At 38.0% G+C, this 20,423-nt stretch overlaps 1 protein-coding gene across 1 annotated transcript in view; it reads right to left on the minus strand.

Moving 5' to 3' along the window:
- Nucleotides 1-20,423, minus strand: part of DPP10 (dipeptidyl peptidase like 10) — a 549,923-nt gene that overhangs the window by 142,064 nt on the left and 387,436 nt on the right. The window contains exons 5-6 of the mRNA XM_004711893.3: nucleotides 14,671-14,723; nucleotides 14,437-14,518 (exon numbers count right to left, since the gene is read on the minus strand). Of these exons, the coding sequence (XP_004711950.2) occupies nucleotides 14,437-14,518; nucleotides 14,671-14,723 (135 nt within the window). The remainder of the gene's footprint in view (nucleotides 1-14,436; nucleotides 14,519-14,670; nucleotides 14,724-20,423) is intronic.

Consider the following 20,423-nt stretch of genomic DNA (forward strand, 5'->3'; position numbering starts at 1 on the left):
TCACCAAGGCATTTATCTCTCTGCCCTTCAGTTAATCCCACTTGTGTTTATCGGCCAGGCTGGCACAATAAACTATTTCAGCACTTTTGAGTTTGTATTGGATTGCTAGCCAGAAAGGTTACTGCATCAAATCCACCAACTGCTCCATGGGAGAAAGATGAGGCTGCGTGCTCCCAGGAAACTTTGCAAAGTCTCAGAATCTGTTGTAGGGTCACTGAGAATCAAACTGGTCACAACAATTGTGAGAACGGTGCAGAACATGACCATGTGGCCTTCTATTGCCATAAGGGTGCTGTGTGTTGGAACCAACTTAATGACACCTAGCCGCATACCAATAGTGATGAACTAAAGATGGGAGTCATTTAAATTAAATAAATAAATTAGAATCCAGAGACTGGGGATCTTGGGATATTTCACTGTGATTTTTTTCTCCCGTGACATTCATAAATATGCTCTATCTTTTAAGTCTTAGAGGTTTTTAGGTTTTTGGTGGGTTTTTTTTTTTTGCCTACCACAGTATGTCTGAGGCATATCCCATCTATGATATTTGAGTATTTCCATCCATCCTATCAGTGCATCATAACCTATTACTAGATTGACGGATAATAGAAATGTGTGTTACAGAATGAGTGTGACAGAACTCCCGGGCTACTATGGTTCCGGTGTGTACATGCACAGTCTTATTCCAAACAAACGACGTGGAACCATGTCTCCATGATCAGTGGGTGACTGCAGACAGGTTCTCTCAATAATATGCTCATCTTCAAACTAAAGGCCCAATTTAAAAGCTGACTTTGAGATGACTTGGCGCAGCTAAATTCAGAGAGGTTAGCTCAGAAGGTTAGGGTTAGGGTTTTGTTTTTTGTTTTTTAATTTTGAAGGTATAATCTTGGTCGATTTTCACAAAAGAGACAGGATGATCATGAGGACTTTTTAGGAAATGGAAAACGTTTTAAGAGAATGGAAAATGGCGAGAGAAAGGCCGGGAAATTAAAGTGAGGAGTCTGTTTTCATTGCAACCATGCACTTGCTCATGCGACCAGAGTAAGCCAGGCTGTCCTGCAAGAATTCCGTGGTGAATTTTACCTCATTCCCCTACTAAAATTCTGCAGACTTAGTTCTGTTTCCAAAAAAACCCAAAACATTGAAAAGGAACACGATTTGAGATCCTTGAAGATGCTAAGGAAACCCCAGGGCGCAGTTTGACCATGTCACATGGACTTAGTATGCATTAGGACTGACAGAACAGCGAAGACTAAAAACAAATCCACTGCCATAGAGTTTTTTCTGACTCATAGCGACGCTGTAGGATAAGGGTAGAACTGCCCTCTGGGTTTCTGAGACTGTAAATCTTTACTGTCGTAAAGATTCTTCATCCATCCTGTGAGAAGAGGCTGGTGGTTTCAAACCACTAACTTATCGTTAGCAGCCCAACATATAACCACTCACCACCAGGGCTGAATTAGGTAAATCGATTGCACAAGACCTCTTTCAAGTGTTGAAAAGCGAGGATGTTATTTTGAGAGCTAAGTTACTCCTAACCCAAGTCGTGATATTTTCATGTGCATGTGCAAGTTGGACAATGCTAAGGAAGAGTGAAGAATAGCCAATGCATGTTTATTACAATACTGGCAAAGAGCATTAAAACGATCAGAGACTACAAAAACAAATCTGTCTTAGAAAACGTACAGCCAGAGTGCTCCTTAAAGGCAAGGATGAAAAGATTTGCGCTCACTTATTTTGGACATGTAGTCAGGATAGACCAAGTCCCCGGAGAAGGATTTCATGCCTATCTATCTTTCCAAACAATTATAGAGTATACGGGATTATAGACTATATGGTAAAGTAGAGGAGTAGTGAAAAATAGTAAGGCCCTCAACAAGACAGATTGAGAGTGTGCCCAATGTATTGCAACCGTGTTCTCAAACATAGAACAATGGCGAGGCTGGCTCAGCACTGGGCAGCGCTTCATTCTGTTGTATGAACTAACTAGATGGCACGTAACACCAACAGGTATGTCACTGCTACTGATTTTTCACTGAATGGACTTACTAGACATTTTTAAAATCCACTTTTGTGGGGGGAAGTCAGATACTTGCTGCCAGACTGCTGTCTCATCCCACCACGGAGGGGCGGGGCGGGGGGAGGGCTGCTCCCTGATGCTAGAGACATGGGTTACCTCTCTCTGGAGCTTAAGGCCATTAGTTTGGTGCCTGTGGGCAGAGTTCACACCCAACTGATAATGGTTCCTATGGAGACCCAAAGTCTAGTTAAGCTGCTACCAGAAATCTAGGATCCGCCTATCTTGCCGCATGTACACCCCCAATCTCTCCTCCTTCTGTAGTGCATATGTCCCTAGATCACCCCCTCCCATCACTGTAATACCTGTAGCACAACCCTTTCCTGTGACGTATGTCTTCACCTGTAATGTGGGGGCTTGCATGTCCCCAACGTCCCCAGAGAGTATAAAAGCTTGGGGAGCATTAAAGTTCTCTCACACTCCCTCCACGTGGATTACCAAGCGGGGCTGAGGTGAACATGCTACCTTGAAATGTGTCTGACTCCATTTATTTCTATATATCTCTTTTATCTCTCATGCTCTCTATAACTTTATTATAATATTTACTTATCGCTGTACAATTGCGCCTACCAAACCCGTAGTGATTGTGCTAGGAGCTGGCTTCTTCTGGCACACTTTCATTTGTGAGACTTGGTTTAGGACCAAATGGGTGATGGGTGACTTCAAACATTCTACATATTCTAAAATTGTTTTGGAAGACGATAGATAAAGAGATAGATTAATTCTGTTGAGAAGACTTCAACGAATGCCCACCCTGTATGCAACATATTGAACTAGATCTTAGTCTGAGTTTTGCATCTCCAAAAACACAAGAATACCAAAGACCTCCCCTCTTGCTACCTAGTTAATTCTGACTGATAGTGACCCTTTAGGAAAGAGAAGTATGTGGTCAGGTTTTCAAAGCTGCAATCTTTACAAAAGTGAGCCGCCACCTTTTCGCTTGTGAAATAGTTGGCAGTAGATGCTTAGCTACTGTGTTACCAGGGCTCTTTGCAAACTTACATGGAAAAACCAAATCCATCATTGGATTCGAGTCAGGTCTGACTCGGCAGTCCTGCAGGCCAAAGTAGAACTGCCTCAAATGTTTCTAATGTTGTAAGTCATTGTGGAAGCAGGCTGACTGATCTCTCTTCCAAAATTGGTGGGTTTGAACTATCTACTTTTAGGCAAGCAGCCTGGTGCTTAACCCATTGTGCACCAGGGTTCATATACCAAACCAAGCCCATATTACCTGGACTCTCTCTCTTCTATACAGTCAATCCTGGAATACAGCCAGTTCACACTAGTTTGGCAGAACCAATACCTAATTTTTTTGTTGCAAACCGGTTCTGCAAACCGATTCCTAAAATGGCACTTATAATAATACTGATTATTATTATTATTGTTATTATTTGGTTTGGGATTAGGACGACATTTTCAACAATTTCTTCTTCTTTCATGTCAGTTGGGATTTAATACAGATAACATATCATTCAGGAGTTCAATCACATCAAGTAGTATTGTACAATTGCTACCACAATCAGTTTCCAGCCATGCTGCTTCTGCATGGACTCCTTGACCTTGTCTCCCTTTACCCACACCCCCCACCACTGTGCCACCTTCCCCTGAGCCCCTTATTCTACTTGCTGTCCTGACAGGTTCATCAGTCCTCAGTTTCTATACTGCAACACAGAAAAGCATACAACACATCTTTCAGAGGGGGACCTCCAATGATGTAGCACCTCTGAGACATACCCTACTCTGAGCGGACACATTATTCCAATTAAATTATTAATTATTAGAATTACACTGTTTGAATCCTACCACTGCACTCGGAAAATGTCAATTATGTTAAGACGGTTGAACATAGTATCATTTGTTTAATATTCTGACTCTTTTTTTTTAACTTGGTTTGTCTCTGACTGTTGGAGAAGGTCTGGATTCGTCGGCTAGTATGTAGATGTGCCTATTTCTGCACTTCACAAAACGTGTGTATGCTTTCAATCTCTTCCTCCCTCTCGTGAATTTTTCCTTCGTGTTCCTAAGAGGATGCACTTTAGGCGAGGCTGATTCATAGTTTAATAAAATGGAATATTTTTTCTCAGTTTCCCTTGTTCTTAAGGAGTAAGCACGGGGAGGTCCATCGCATTCCTTCAGGGAGTTCTCCGCATGTCGGTTAATAAAACACTGTGAATCGCTAACCCTACTGAACCCTCACTCATGGGGACCTTTTGAACCTCAGGAGTGGTAGGAACTGTTTTACGTCTCACAATAGACGCTGTGATCATCTGGTTTTCTTACATTTTGATACAGATCAGATAAGACTTAACTTCCATTTAGGATAACTCCGTATGGTGCAATATAGGAATAATAGGTAGCCAAAACCTTAGTTGCAAGGAAACCTGTGAGAAAGTCTACGATTTAGGCACTCTGATTATCATCTACGTTATTCTTCCATTCAATTGGTTTGTTCAGCAGAACTGTCTAAAGGGTTTGAGCACACTGGATGATGCGTAAAGTACTTTTACACCATCCTGAAGCGTCTTACTCCACAAGCTGCTATTTAATCTCACATTAGGAGCAGCCTGAGAATAGAGGTGCCACACAAATTGTCATTTATGCTGGAAGACAAACAGAGGAAAACAAAAATAAGTGGCTATTTCAGTTACCTCATTATTTCTAAATAACTCGACAACTGCTGCCACATCCCTTTAGAAAACCACAGAGGGTTTCTATTAGGACTCAGAAACAGTGATTGAGCTCTCGAGTGAAAACCTGCTGATGTGGTTTATCCTCCCGTTCACTTGATGGCAAGGCTCACACAAATTTAAAAACATGGGCAATAGGAGATTTTTAACAACTTCTGTTTGCATTTGGAGATTTACCTAAAAATCACATATTTCAAAGTAATAAGTCTTACATTTTGGAAAAGATATTTCCCATATCTGTAGATCATGAAGAAAATATTGGATATTTGAGACCTATATGCCATCTTGATAGTAGCATATAGTCAGTGGTCATCACGTAGACACTGACTCAGCCACACGCTCTTTGTCTCAGACTGGAACTGTGATATGGATGATGGCACCTCTGGGTGAATTTGAACCACCAGCCTTTTGGTTAGGAAATTTTTATCTTATTATACCCTGAATAGATTGAAAAAAATATTAGCATTATCAGAAAAAATAATAAAATCTCTGTCCTATCCGGTTGAATCCAGCTGACAGTAACCCTATGTATATCAGAATTATAATATATTCCCTAGAGTTTGTAATGGCTTCTTTTTCTGAAACAGATTAACAAACATTTTTATGAGGTGGCTCCTCGTGCACTCGAACTTCTAACCTTTTGGTTACTACTTGGACACGTTAGCCCATTACACAGCCTGGGGAGCAAAATCAGGTCAGGAATTCAGAAGGCAAAAATGTTTGCTAAAAAATGGAACAGGAGTGTACACTTTTAAGTATCTTCAAATTTAATTTGCTATTTTTTAATCAATAAGTATGTATGAGTATTTTCATTGTTGGAGAGAAACAAAATTTTAAATCTTGTTTTAAAAACTTGTTTTTTGTCTCCTATATAGATGTGCATATCTCAACTATCTAAGCTATACATTTCAGGTAATCCCCAAATTACAACAAGGATCCATGTAGACCAGTGATTCATAAATGGATTCTAAAGAATGTTAAATACTTCTTTTTTCTCTTTTCAGTTTTCAATATCACTTCCCTATATTATAATATCTTTGGAACGCTGATCTTTATTTGTTTTTCATAGGGTGGCATGAGAAATAGATCAATAAATTACATGCTGCAAATTTTGGTACATATTCCTCAGCCTAGTACATATTACTGATGTCATTGAGCCCTGCTAGCATAGTCTTTACTCATTGGCTGCTAACCTCAAGGTCAAGAGTTTCAAACCAGAAGCCACTCCAGGGGGTTTTATCTTCCCATAAAGAGATACAGATTCAGAAACTCACTGGGAGCCTTCTATAGTGTCCTCCGGGGTCGTTATGAGTCTGAAACAGCTCAATGGCAGTGAGGGTTTCTTGTTTTGTTTTAAGTTTGTATTACTAATGACAAGATGAAAATCAAACACAAAAGAGGTGATTTGAATTTCCTGTACTTGAATGATCTCTGAACCTTGACTCCTTCCTTCACACTCCATTTCTTACTGTCTCTCCCCAAAGCGTCTACTTGCCTCATCCTTTTATATGGGACCTTTGGACATTATACTATTTCAGAAACTTCTTTCCAGAAAAGAAGACCTGAGGAGAGAGAGGAAGCATGACAAGAGAAATTTAATATTATCTGCACCCCGTTTGACTGGAGATGGTGATAGGTCAGGGATAAAAGACATCAATATCAATAATACAAGTTTTTAAAATAATTTAAGTTAAACATATACAGGTGCTAGAATCCTAGGAATGAAAGGATTCGCTCCACATGGATTAAGGGTCAGGGAAGGGTCGCCAGAGAAGTGGATAGAAAGTTCTGCACAAAAAGTCAGAATTGACTAGGTATACAAAGGAGAAGACCTTAGGGATACGGAAGTGCAATAGGTCACCATCCAGAACTAGAAGGGCTTGGTTCAGGTAGGTAATTTGTGTGCTTCAGCAAGAGCGTGGCAGGAGCCAGAAGAGGTGTCAAATTCCTCACCTCTTATGTGTCATGTCAATGACATTGTGTGGTACTTCCTATGACATTTTGTAGCCTCCCGGGAGTCTGCTGAGTGTATGTATTTTTTAACACATATCTCTGCAGCTGGTTGCTTGCTATTGAAGATGGAATTTTAGAAATGAATCTACTAAATATTAACATAAACATTGAACATAGGCTGAATTATGTCAGGGCAGATGGGATTCAAACTAATAACGGCTTTTTTAAAAATTGCGTGCACACTATATTCATTGTACTGCCTGCCATAATTTAAGTACACCTCAAACAAAACTCATAAATTAGTATGAATATTTCCAATGTAAATATGAGTAAGCCATTAATTTCCAATAAGTTACAAAGCAACAAAAGAACATGGGCTTAAGCTTTGAGTCAAGATTTCATGTTCCATTGAGTAAAATGATTTCTTTCTCAACATTAAACACGTTCACTGATTTCCAAAATCCTTAAATTCTCAGAGATGGAATAACAGATACATTTATTTTATTTTCAATTATTACATGAATGTTCAAAATATTCTTTAATGAATGCATTTAACTTTTAGAAGTATTAAAAAAAGAAAATGAAATATCCCCTTAACTTTCTTCTTTACAGACAAGACATTCTGTCTGGACAGGAAACAAAATTAGAAACCGAAAATCAAGGTTGAGGAACTAATTGTCCTTAATGTATAAACATAATAAGACTCCTTATTTATTTAATGCAAAACTAATTAAGGCATTGTAATGAGTCATCTATAATAAAGTCACATTGCTGTGTTTGCCGATGGCTTCAACTATTGACAAAACCTGTCATATGCATATGAAATGGATCATTAGCCATTTGTAGATAGAGACCTTTTATTTTAAACTTAATTTATGATTACATGAATGTAAATTATAACCTTGAAAACCATTGGACGCCTCCCAAAATTTTCCCAAAGACTTTGAAAAGGCCATTACAACTAAGTTAGACTTCACTCCTCACAGAGCTAGAGAAAGTAAAGTTACTAAATGTGGTCCAAGTTCAGGGACAAAAGGGGAGGTTGTCTCTTATTATTATTATTATTAAAAACCTATGCCTCTAAAACACTTCCTATATCCCAGGCACTATTAAAGTGTTTTGCACCTAAATTAACACATTAAATAACAGAATGCCCCTATTAGTGAAGCATGGTCATTATTCCTATTTTACAGATGAAGAAACTGAGCCACAGAGATCTTAAGGAACTGAGATGTAATCAATTAACATGACCCGTCTAGCCATAAATTCCCTATGGGATGTATTATAATTCTGGATTCTATACCTATGGCTATAACCTCATTTTGGAGGGTGTTCTCTGTTCCAGGATTAAAAACAGAAACAAAAAACTAAAACCAAACTTGCTTTCGTCAACCTATGGTACCTATAGCGACCCCCTGCAAGATTCCAAGGCTGTTTGTTTACTGATTCCAAAACAATTACTCCTCTAACTGTTTACAGAAGTAAAAAGTCAAGTCTTTCCCCAGGGAGCTGCTGGTGGTTTCAAAGTGCCAGCCGTACAGATCCTAGACCAATGCACAAGCACGACACCCACAGGGCTCCTGTTACAGGATGAAGGTAGGGTTTGTTTCCAAGGGGACATCTTTAAAATTACTCTATGAGAGGGTGTTCCTTAAGACCCCATCATCTTTTTCCTTGGGAGTATATCTCTTAATAGACAACTCATGCTCTGCTAACAGCTATTTTACAGCCTGTAAGAGGAATCTGTAGAACAGAGAGAAATCCCAGGACCATTTGGAAGAGCACATCCAAATCTCTATCTGAAATCGTGCAGGTCACAGAGACCAGAAGCACCACAGAGTGTGGCTGGAAGACTCAGACGAGTGGTGTTGAGCCTATATGGTACCTTGCCTTCATCTGGCCCAAGAGACTAAGTTCTGTGAGACAGAGAAAAAAGGTGTGCTGGCTTCCTGGCCCACCGAGGCAGAAGTCAAGGAACCACTTGGCTGAGATGTTGAGGACAAGCGAGAGGTGTTTGCTGCCTGAGCAGAGGTATTGCTGTGGACCAACAACTGCATCGTTCCTGTTTACTGATCCTGGCCTGTGCTATTTTGTTCGGAAATGTAGCTATCCACTTGACAAAGACAAACATACTGCTTATAATCTATGGGTGTCTGGGAAATTGCATTAATTCATCATTGGTAAATCATTCGTTCTCCCCATTTCTCTTCATTCCATTGCTCAAGCATTTAGTGTGCACGTGACGGTGGATACAAAGAAGGATGCAGGGCCTTTCTTTTGGAAACAGAACCAGAAAGATCCAGAAGCAGCTTCAAGTTTTATATGTGGCCACTTGGTGTGGTTTGCTTTCAAGAACTGAAGGTGAAACGTGGTCTTCTTCATGATCCCTTTGACTCAGTCTATAAAACAATTTTTGCAAGTAGGAAAACTAAAGAGAAGAAATGACAATATTGATTGTATTGTTTATTTTCTATATTTAAAGTAACTTTTATTTGACCATCACTTTTTTCTAGTTTGTAGGTTCACAGCACTTCGACCATGACCCAATGGCAGTCTTTTTGCATGTAAAAATGATTTCCTTACTTCAAAACCCTGATCTACTGAACAGCCTCGTCTAGAAATCAAGTGCCCAACTGCTGTCAAAGGAGACATTTATCATTTCAAATGCTCTTATGCGATGTAGCTAATTATCATGGTCATGCTAGCCATAATTCTTTATGTGAGGTAATTCCTGATACAATGCCTGCAGACATGACCCCGTTTTGGAGGGAGTTCTTCACGGTGCTAATGGACATGGTGAAGGTGGAATTAACTGCTGCCTTCGTAGAGAGTGTGAATCGAGTCACACTTTTGTTTACATTGGGGCACGTCAACTACAAGACAAAATCCACCGCGCCATCCCAGCCACTCCTCGGTGTGTAAGCACCATCACTGGCACAAAGAAAGAGCCCAGCGCCCCTGAAAGAGCGTATTCCAGATCTCTGTCTGACGTGGTGGAGACCAGTGAAACAGAGGCACCAGGGACTGTGGTATGGAAACTATGAGACAGAACAAGACCAACAGTGCCAAGGCCATGAGACTGTGAGACATAGTGACAGGCAGGCTTCCTAGGCCATGGACAGAGGCCAAGGGTCTACTCATGTGAAAGGCAGGAGACCAGAGACAGATTGGTGACTGCCTGAGGGGAGGGGCTGCTGCAGATCAATTCTTTATGGATTCTGATTTGTGGTAACCTATGAACTTCCCACATTGGATGGTCAGTTGAGTTCTATGTGGTCATGGGAATGACCTCCACACAGAAGCTGAGTGCTGTGGGAGGAACAGATGCTGTCAGAATAGGTGGGAGGCACGTCTGAGCCCTGGCTTTTAGCAGCAACAGGGAAGTCAGAGAAGTCAGATATGGCCCACGTGCCATTTTATTGCACCTTAAATTTTTTGCAACCTTCTAAGTCTTTCCTAGTCCTTGTTCTCAGTGATGCTAAAATTAAATAAACATAATAAGTTTAATAAATTTAAATAATCAGCTATTCAAGTTAGAACAATATTTAATACACATGAATCCCCAAACAGAGTTAAATGTGCAAATTTTACTGGTGTTTGTTATGAGGTTGACTGCCAAGGGAAAATTACTTGCCAAAGGTCACAAGAGCTTGAGGGATTATATTTCAGGTCTATTTATTTCCAGAAAATTTCATGATCTATAATTTTTTACTGAAAAAAAGTATAATTAATCATCATAAAGTTATGGTATAACCTACTTGAAATGTTCAATATCTATTGTTATTATTGTATATACCAATCAACTTTTGAAAGCATTTCTTTACTTAAGTAACAACAGCATAAAAAATACTTCAGCAATAATTTTTACAGAATTATATCTAGTGCATTTCTGACCTCTTATTATGAAAAATCTTTATTTTACCCTAATTAGAAATTACAATGACAGGATGGCACAAGTATTTCCACTCCGGTGATGAGGAATTGAGGCTCATTAAAAATAAACACATGAGAGCCAACCCAGCTAACTTTGAAGCAGAAATTCTATTTAATTAAAAAAAAAGTTTTACAGAATTTCCACCTCAGTTAAAGTTTAGGGATAGAGCTGGTTAGTATAGATTAGTAAGGAGAATTAACATAAAACAGATTCATAAAATTGTCAAGACTTTCATTCCACTGAAATCTTTCATTCATCATGAAAAGCAGTTTCGAATTGGATAATGGAAAATAACAGATAAAAAAGGAAAATGAAATTATGGGTTCACTAACATAAATACAGGAATATGAGCTGTATTAATAATTATTAAGCTCATATTATAATTGATTTACTAGATATACATCAATATTGTAACTGCCTGAAAATACAAAACATTTACCATCACTTAGGAACATTTCTAAATATTAGAACTTAGCCATAAAACAACTCTAATAAATTACAAAATACCACTAACCTGAAAACCTGTGTTGGACAGCTACAAATTAGTTTCAAAATCAATTCTACCTTTTTTTTTTAATTTAAGAACAAACTACAGATAAACCCTCAAAAAGAGATCACAAGAAGCATTAAAAATAATGAAATTAAATACTAATGAGAATAATGTCTTTAAAATTTTTAAGGAAAAAAACTAAGCAGAATTTTGAAAATTCTATAGCATTCAATATTTTTATCAGAAACGTCCATAAAATGACTTAAAATGAATCAACGAGAAGTTAGAAGAAAACCGCATCAGATTTAAGCCATAGAGAGAAAAGAAAAAAACAGACATCAATGAAATATAAAACAATTTTATAGCCCAAAACCCAAACCAAATTTACAGGCATTGGGTCAATTCTTTCTCATAGTGACCCTATCGGACAGATTGAGCGATCCATTTGTGTTTCCAAGATTTCTGAGACCGTCAATCTTGATGAGAGTAGAACCCTCATCTTTCTCCGATAGAGTGGCTGGCAGATTTGAACTGCTGAGCTTGTGGTTAGTGGCCCAAAGTGTAATCCACTCCACCACTAGAAAGGTTTAAATAAATATAAAATTGACTGTATCACAATATAAGTAAAGCACTTATACAAATCTACTAAGGTTGATCAAGAAAATGAGAAAAGAATCATACGTTATGCTAGAAAAACAACAAATGCAGTGATAATGTGATAATAAGAGAATTTTATAAAACGTTTATACTAAAGATTTGGAAATGTATGTGAATTCCTAGAACTGTAGATAATACAAAAGTCAGCCGAAATTAAATGTATAAAATAATAACCTTATGGATTATGAAGGGTTCAGGAGGGAGGGGGGAGGAGGGAGGGAGGGGGAAAACGAGCAAACGATATTGAGGGCTAAAGTAGAGGGCAAATGTTTTGAGATTGACGAGGGCAACAGGTGTGCATAGGTGCTTGACTCAATGGATGTATGTATGGACTGTGATAAGAAATGTACGAGCCCTCAATAAAATAATTAAAAAAAAAGAATAATGAGGGTAACAAATGTACAAACGTGCTTTATACAATTGATGTATGTATGGATTGTGATGAGTTGTATGAGCCCCCAGTAAAAAAATAATAATCATATCTATATTATAGTAAGTGTTAAAATATTCCTGTATGAAAAAAAACTTATATATGCCAGAGCACAAGCAGTCGGTATTCTTTTTTAAGTATAAAAAGCCAGATGGAAAACTCAGCTGCTGGACCACATAATATGATAATTCATGTAAAAACAAGTAAGAACTGATATGTTAGTTTAACAAGGTTGTTGTGTGCAAAATCAATAACAGAACTTAATTGCATCATTTCTTTCTAAACACTACTAAAAGAGAAAAGAGGAGGTAAAAGAGCCGGAGAACATTTACATATGCAATGATAACTATTAGGTGCAAAATCTAGGTAGAAAATGACTAAATTTCATGGAACTACATCAAATAAGTCCCAAATAACTGAAAATATATAAAAAGTTCTTTGATATGAAAATTTACTATCACTGAAATGTTAATATCTCACACTAGGTGTAAAAATTCAAAGCAAAAACATTCTAAATATTAACTTTGAATATGTAACTTAAAAGCCAAAATTGAATTTCAAATGTCTTTCTGTTTGTGTGACATAGAAATAAAATAATACAGTAAAAAGTCAAGCCAAAGATTAGGCAAAGACAGACTTAACCAAGTAGCAATATTTGGCATAAATAAATAATTCTTATTTTATCCTTAAAAGGATAAAATATGAGAATAGGCAGAATGAGAGAAATGTATTTTACATTTGATAAACTATAAATATCCAGTAACTACATAAAAGTTGTTCAAGTTCATAATAATCCAAGGAAATAATAAATATTAATGAACCACAATGAATTTTATACCCATAAAGTGGGAAATAATTTCAAAGTCTGGAAAACGAGGCTTAATTGAGGATATTAAACAAAAGGAATTTGCACAGATGGCTGGTAAATAAACAGCAAGCATTCCAGAAAGCAATATCTCAATGCCTAGTACATTGGAGCCTACACATTCCATATAACTAATTTCCTGGGGCATTATTTCCTAAAGACAGTCTTTTACACAAATCCCCTGAGCAATGTCACTCGGTCATAGCAATGGAGTGGACTCTGTCTCACAGGACTTAGGGGAGAGTAGAACTGCCCTTGCGGGTGTCTAAGACTGTCACTCTCTATGGGAGTAGTGAGCCTCCTCTTCCTTCTATGGTGCAGCTGGTGCTGTTCCTTAAACTGCTTCTATATGTCAAAGTGATCTTTTTGAGTTTATGAAAAATTCATTATGATAAAAATCCTCTTTATGAAAAGAATCTGAAGTAATGCATTCTATGTTGAGTGTTTGTGGTGAAAATATTTTAAAGGCTAATCGAATTTTTGAGTTTTATATTAAAATTCATAATGTTGTATGATAGACATTAACCAAGACTAGACCCTAATAGTATTGAGTTCAATTACAATTTCATTATTAACTACCAGTTTTATCACATTACGCTATAAACTCATTCATTAAGTAAGATATAATATAATGGTAGTATCATTTTATGTATTTAGGAGTGGGGCTATTAAAGATACAGAAGAATGTTATTTTTTTAAATTTTTTTTTCCAGGTCTGTCTGCTGATCTTTTTTTTTTTTAACATTTTATTAGGGGCTCATACAACTGTTATCGCAATCCATACACACATCAATTGTGTAAAGCGCATTTGTACATCGTTTCTCAAAACATTTTCTCTCCACTTAAACCCCCGACATTAGGTCCTCATTTTTCCCCTCCCTCCCTGCTCCCCCCTCCCTCATGAGCCCTTGATAGTTTATAAATGGGTATTTTGTCATATCTTGCCCTGTCCGACGTCTCCCTTCATCCACTTTTCGGTTGTCTGTCCCCCAGGGAGGAGGTCACACACAGTTCCATGTAATTGGTTCCCTCTTTCCTACCCATTCTCCCTTTACCCTCCCTGTTTTGCCACTCACACCACTGGTCCTATAGGGCTCATCCGTCCTGGATTCCCTGTATTTTCAGTTCCTATCTGTACCAGTGTACCTCCTCTGGTCTAGCCAGTCTTGCAAGATAGAATTCGAGTCATGGTAGTGGGAGCGGGGAGGAAACATTTAGGAACTAGAGGAAAGTTGTATTTCTCATTTAAAGAAACAAGTATGAGACAGCATTTTTAAAGGGAGAACCCGTGTCTGTAGCTCGGCTCACATCCCTCCGAGCATCTTAAAGTCTGTGCTTACCAGCTGCTGCCCTTGAGCTCCCCAGGCTGCGTACTGCAAAACCGAATCCTCTACTTCAGGCGGATTTAACTCCCAAACTTCCCTTGAAAAATAAGTAAATGTTTAATACAAATTAATACAATGTTTAATACAAATTAATACAAATGTAATACAAATGTTTAATACAAATGCATTTCCACACCAAGAATTAACTTGAACAATTGTTTATGAAAACCAAAAAAATCCAAAACTTACCTTGTGTGTATGTTGTAAATCACATATGAAGCAGTATATGAATAATGAAATATCTGAAATGGAAAAAAAGTCAAGAAGTTATTTACCTTGACTTGGCATAAAAGTTCCATGTAAATATGTACATATATTCTCAATAAAATTCAGTATTTGATACCAGGGAGAAATGAAAAACATATATCCCAGTTCAGGAGGTTTTTACTTTATACCTTACCACAATAAACCTCTATTTTATTTGCCATCAATTTCCTCTCTATTCAATCTACTTTATAATTATTATAAGTTTGATTATATCAATTTCTTTGTTTTTTAATCATTTTATTGGGGGCTCATACAACTCTTATCACAATCCATCCATCCATCCATTGTGTCAAGCATATTTGTACATGTGTTGCCATCATTTTCAAAACAGTTGCTTTCTGTCTGAGCCCTTGATATCAGCTCCTCATTCTTTTCCCTCCCTCCCCACTTCCCCCTCCTTCATGAACCCTTGATAGTTTATAAATTATTATTATTTTGTCATATCTTACACTGTCTGACGTCTCCCTTCACCCATTTTTCTGTTGTAGATCCCCCCAGGAGGAAGTTATATATAGATCCTTGTAATCGGTTCCCCCTTTCCAACCCACCTTCCCTCTACCCTCCCAGTATCGCCACTCACACCACTGGTCCTGAAGGGATCATCGGCCCTGGATTCCCTGTGTTTCCAGTTCCTATCTGTATCAATTTCTTATTCAACAACTTTCATGGCTACGATTGTCTATCAAGTAATGTTCAGTTGGATGTTTTGATATTCAAGAATTTGTGGGGTTTGGCTTCTTCACGCTTTGCCACACTTATCCCTTAATGATTCCTCACATCCAGTTCATACTTCAATCAAATTAGATTAATTCCCTAATATGTATACCATAAAGTTTTCTCTTTTTTCTTAGACATCTTACCCTAACAAGTTGAAGTTTCTGTCAATACAATTCCTGCCAGGAGCTCACAATGATCACCCCAATAATCTTTAATAGTTTGCTGTATGATATTTAAGACATGACTCTCATGTGAACCCAATAAAGATTGGAATAATGTCAGATCTGAGTATCCATTATTTTGACGTCACCCCAGTTACCTTGAATTTGCATGAGTCACACAATCAGCATTTACTGAGTAAAAACGTTAATGGGAAAAAATTCATAAAGTCTGATGGTTTTAGTGGTGGAGACGAGGCGTTTACATCCAACACCCAGTGGTGGCATTAAGCTGGTTTGCAGCGATTTGGCAGAAACCATACCTAATTTTTTGTTGAGACAGGGTTGTCTCTAAGGTGGAAATCACAAATTTACATTCCTTACTCTTTTTTAACTTTCATCTGTGTAACAGCACACTCTAACCCCCATAGTAATGCTTATTTACTCCACAGGTCTTTAGTGCATAGGTATAAAACATTAGAACTATGCTTGTAATTTATATTTATTCATTTCATAAAATTAATACTTTTTAAATTTATGTTTAAAGTTTATTTAATTAATTTATTTTTAATTGCTTTATTAGGGCCTCATACAACTCTTATCAAAATCCATACAAACAATGTGTAAAGCATATTTGTACATTCATTGCCCTCATCATTCTCAAAACATTTGCTCTCCACTTAAGCCCCTGGCATCATCTCCTCATTTTTCCCCTCCCTCCCCGCTCCCACCTCCCTCATGAACCCTTGATAATTTATAAATTATTATTTTGTCATGTCTTTCCCTGTCCGACGTCTCCCTTCACCCACTTTTCTGTTGTCATCCCCCAGGGAGGAGGTCGCATATAGTTCCTTGTCATCGGTTCCCCCTTTCCAACCCAGTCTCCCTCTACCCTCCTAGTATCACCACTCACACCACTGGTCCTGTAGGGATCATCTGCCCTGGATTCCCTGTATTTCCAGTTCCTATCTGTACCAGTGTGCATATTCTGGTACTTTCCTCTAGTTCCTAAAATTCATACTTTTGATCAAATAGTATATTTTTTATGCCTTTGCATATGTGTGTTACTTCAGGAAAGAAACAAAGTGTGCAAAGAGGATAAGGGACAAACAACCCGAGGTTGCAGCCTCTCTTTCACGTCCACTTTGTGTTTTGCACCAAATCCCCACCAGGTAATATGGATGAATGACACAATTCCAGAAAGCTTTCAAAGAGCTAAAAATATTGTCTGAACACTTTCTCTCATTTCTTCAGTGGAAGAAAGGGGAGTTTCAAAGATGAACATAATATGTTCAGAGAAGAGGTCACCTACTGTTTTTAATGTATCAAACACAATGACTTTTGGCTAAGTGGCCTACCTCAAAAGCAGAGGTTCTTAGCCTTCCTAATGCCACGACCCTTTCATACAGTTCCTCATGAGGTGGAGACTCCCAGCCATAAATTTAGTTTTCTTGCTACTTCATAACTGAAATTTTGCTACTGTTATGAATCGTCATGTAAATATTTGACATGCGAGATGTATTTTCATTGTTACAAATTGAACATAATTTAAGCATAGTGATTAATCACAAAAACAATATGTAATTATGTATTGTGAAATATTTATTGCTAATGACAAATCCATGAAATTTTGTCTGGAAGCATGGTGTAGCATGGGTAACAGTCTTCACGCCGGGTACTCGTATGTGGGTGTATCTGCATGTGGGCGGACCCGCCTGGAGACAGATGATAGAGGAGTGGTGTCTCAGTGCCTGAGACCATCAGAAAGATGTGTTTTCTGATGATCTTGAGCGACCCCTGTGAAAGGGTTCTTCTACCCTCAAAGGGGTCGCGACCCACAGGTTCAGAAACATTGCTCTAAAGGGCCGTGATCCTACTCCTACAGTTGAAAGATGAGGGTGAATCACACAGCTGATGATGCTTGGATAAAAAGGAGGAAATATTGCAAGTCAGAATGCCAATCAAGAAGCAATATGGAAATATCTGAAGCAACAGTTTTATTGGTTTTGTGAGGTATCATTTAATATTTTCATGAATATTCTAACATTTTCTTATAACATAATCCAAGTTTTGGGTACCTCTTTTATTGTTATTATTTAAGAATTAAATGTCTGAAATATACTCCCTTTTGGTACATCATTTATTTCATTCTTAACATGGTCATTGGGCCAGCAAACTGGTAAATCGTTTGAATCCCATTGCTGTTTACACCCACTCATAATAAACATGTATGCGATCTTCGAGAGTTTTTATTCCCACCTTACAAAACATATGCTTGTTTGTAAAGCCGATTTTCTGAAAAACGACAGAGCCCAGGCTGTGAACCTCAAAAATCAAATATGTGCCTACCATCCAAAAGGCCGGTGGTCTGAATGCATCCAGATGTGCCTTGAAAAGCCAAGCAACCAACTTTTTTCAATCCTGTTTGTGTGTGTGTGTGTGTGTGTGTAAGACTAATAACACCAAAGGAGAAATGGTGACATTGATTCAATCCTGACTCACACCCACCCTGTACGTGACCCAGTAGAGCTGGTGCATTGGCTGTTTGTTGTCATTGTTATAGAAGCAGATAAACGGGACTTTTCTTGGACTGGGGGGGATCTGAAGTACCAATCTTTAAGTTAGCAGGCTAGCACAACTTTGTTCGCACTCTCCAGGAAGCTTCTCAAAAGGTGAACCTATTGCTATCAGTGGATTCTGACGCATAGCCTAGTTGAATCGCCCCAGAGGATTTCTGAGGCTAACATCCTTTTTCTATTCCAAAAGTTTTATGAGCACTTTATCCACACGTCACACAATTGAATGATTGAATCCCATCAAAACGAATTGTACAATTGTGATGTTCATTTCCAGAACAATTTCTCCTCCCTTGGAGTCCTTGTTATTTAGGTATTTTTTTCTAATTGTGACAAAAATATACGCAACAGAATATTCTCCAATTCCACATCAGTGTCATTGATTATGTGCAGCACAGCCACTATTGATCTCCTTTTCCAGATTATTCTACCACCATTGACATAAACTCGACGTCCCCTATGCAACCACTCTTTCCTCTTCACCTCTGGTAACCATTGGTCAAGCTTGCTTTCTTTCGCGGTTTTTTTGTTGTTTTTTTTTTCTGGAAGCAGCCAGCCATTTCTGTCTGTCAAGGTGCAGCAACAAGTTTGGAGTTAGCAGTCCAGTGCTTAACTGCTGTGCCACCAAGTCTCCTTTAGAAACACTGAGGCCAGTACTATGGTATGGAGCACAACTCTATACTTTACAATGTGGTTGCCATGAGTTGGAATAGTGTCAAAGACACTGTTTTTGTTTTGCAGCACCCGTCATAAGGGTGACATGAAACACCAAATATAGGGCCATGGAGAATAATGTACATTTAAAAAAAAAATTCAGCCCTTACTAACTAGAGATGGCCAAAGAGTGGCCCAGAGAGGAGAATAAAATTGGAGACTATGAGTTTGGGGAAGAGATAGGTATGTCATCATACAGTGGACATTATATTTCTCTGAGATACGTAGATTTGGTAAGGTGTTTAGTCTCGATTTAGTTCTTTATTACGTTATATTATTATTTTCTCAGATTTATACAACTAATATCAATACTTTCAATTATTTAAAAAGCCTTTAAAATACCTACAAAGGATACATATCACAGAGTTGTGATAAAAGTTTAAATGAAAGCTCTCTAAAAGTCAATTGTTATTCTTATGGCTGCAAAAATGACCAAAATGAAACAGAGCTGTACAAACATTAGTAAAACAATGCTAGAGCTCTCTCTTTACACTCTAATTATAATTGTTCCCCCATGTGTTAGAGTGAAGCTTCCTCCAAGCTTTCCTTAAGAATAACTAGTATCTAAAGTTGCATTTACTATAGAGTTGTAGAAGCAAAAAATGTTTTTTCCTGGTGCACTGAAAATGAATCAATACATTTGAATCGTGATGCCGGTGAAAATATTGAAAGTACCGGATACTCCCGAAAGAATAAATAAATCTGTCTTAGAACATGAACAAGTACAGCCAGCATGTTCCTCAGGTGGGAGATTTCATCTCCCAAAGATGAGCGATTTCATCTCACATACATTGGACATGTTATCAGAAGAGACATGCTCTCAAGAAGGACATAATCTTTGGAAATAAAGAAGGGACGATGAAAAAACAATGAGGATGGCCAATAAGATGGATTGACACAGTGTTTGCAACAATGGGCTCAAACAGAGAACACTTGTGAGGATGGCGCAGGACAAGGCGATGCTTCATTCAGTTTGTAGATAGTGTTACTTTGTCAGGACCAACTTGGCAGCACCCTAACAACAACAACATTTCGGTATCCATATATATCCCTAAAATCTGTATTTCACAGCAACATTTAAATTTTGAAACTGCTGCGATAACTGACAAGTTGATGAGCAATGTACCACCTCTGAAAACATGATCTCCATCTCAGAACGTTCTGTCAAGAAGGCAAACACCAAGCAAAGCTTTGGTATTCAAAACAGACAGGTATGCACATTATCGCTTTTCAGCTTTATATTTTTTTAGCCTGAGGTGGAAGACCACAATAAACAAGTGAACCGTGACGTGTCTACTAATCCCAAACAGATTAACAAGCTACAGGGGTTTCAAATTCATCTCTTGATAGTTATGTGTATTATAAAGACCGCAGTTTGCCATTTGTGGGTAATTGGAACCTAGCCAAGGATAAAATAGTTTTAAAACCTCAGAAGACTTTTGAGATGTATGTATTACCAGCAGATCCCAAAGGCTTCATGTTATTGTTTTTACTTTTCATAACCAAAACA

The sequence above is a fragment of the Echinops telfairi genome, unplaced genomic scaffold (assembly GCF_000313985.2).
Source record: "Echinops telfairi isolate 266 unplaced genomic scaffold, ASM31398v2 ScPeMD7_15;HRSCAF=58, whole genome shotgun sequence".
Classification (NCBI taxonomy): domain Eukaryota; kingdom Metazoa; phylum Chordata; class Mammalia; order Afrosoricida; family Tenrecidae; genus Echinops; species Echinops telfairi.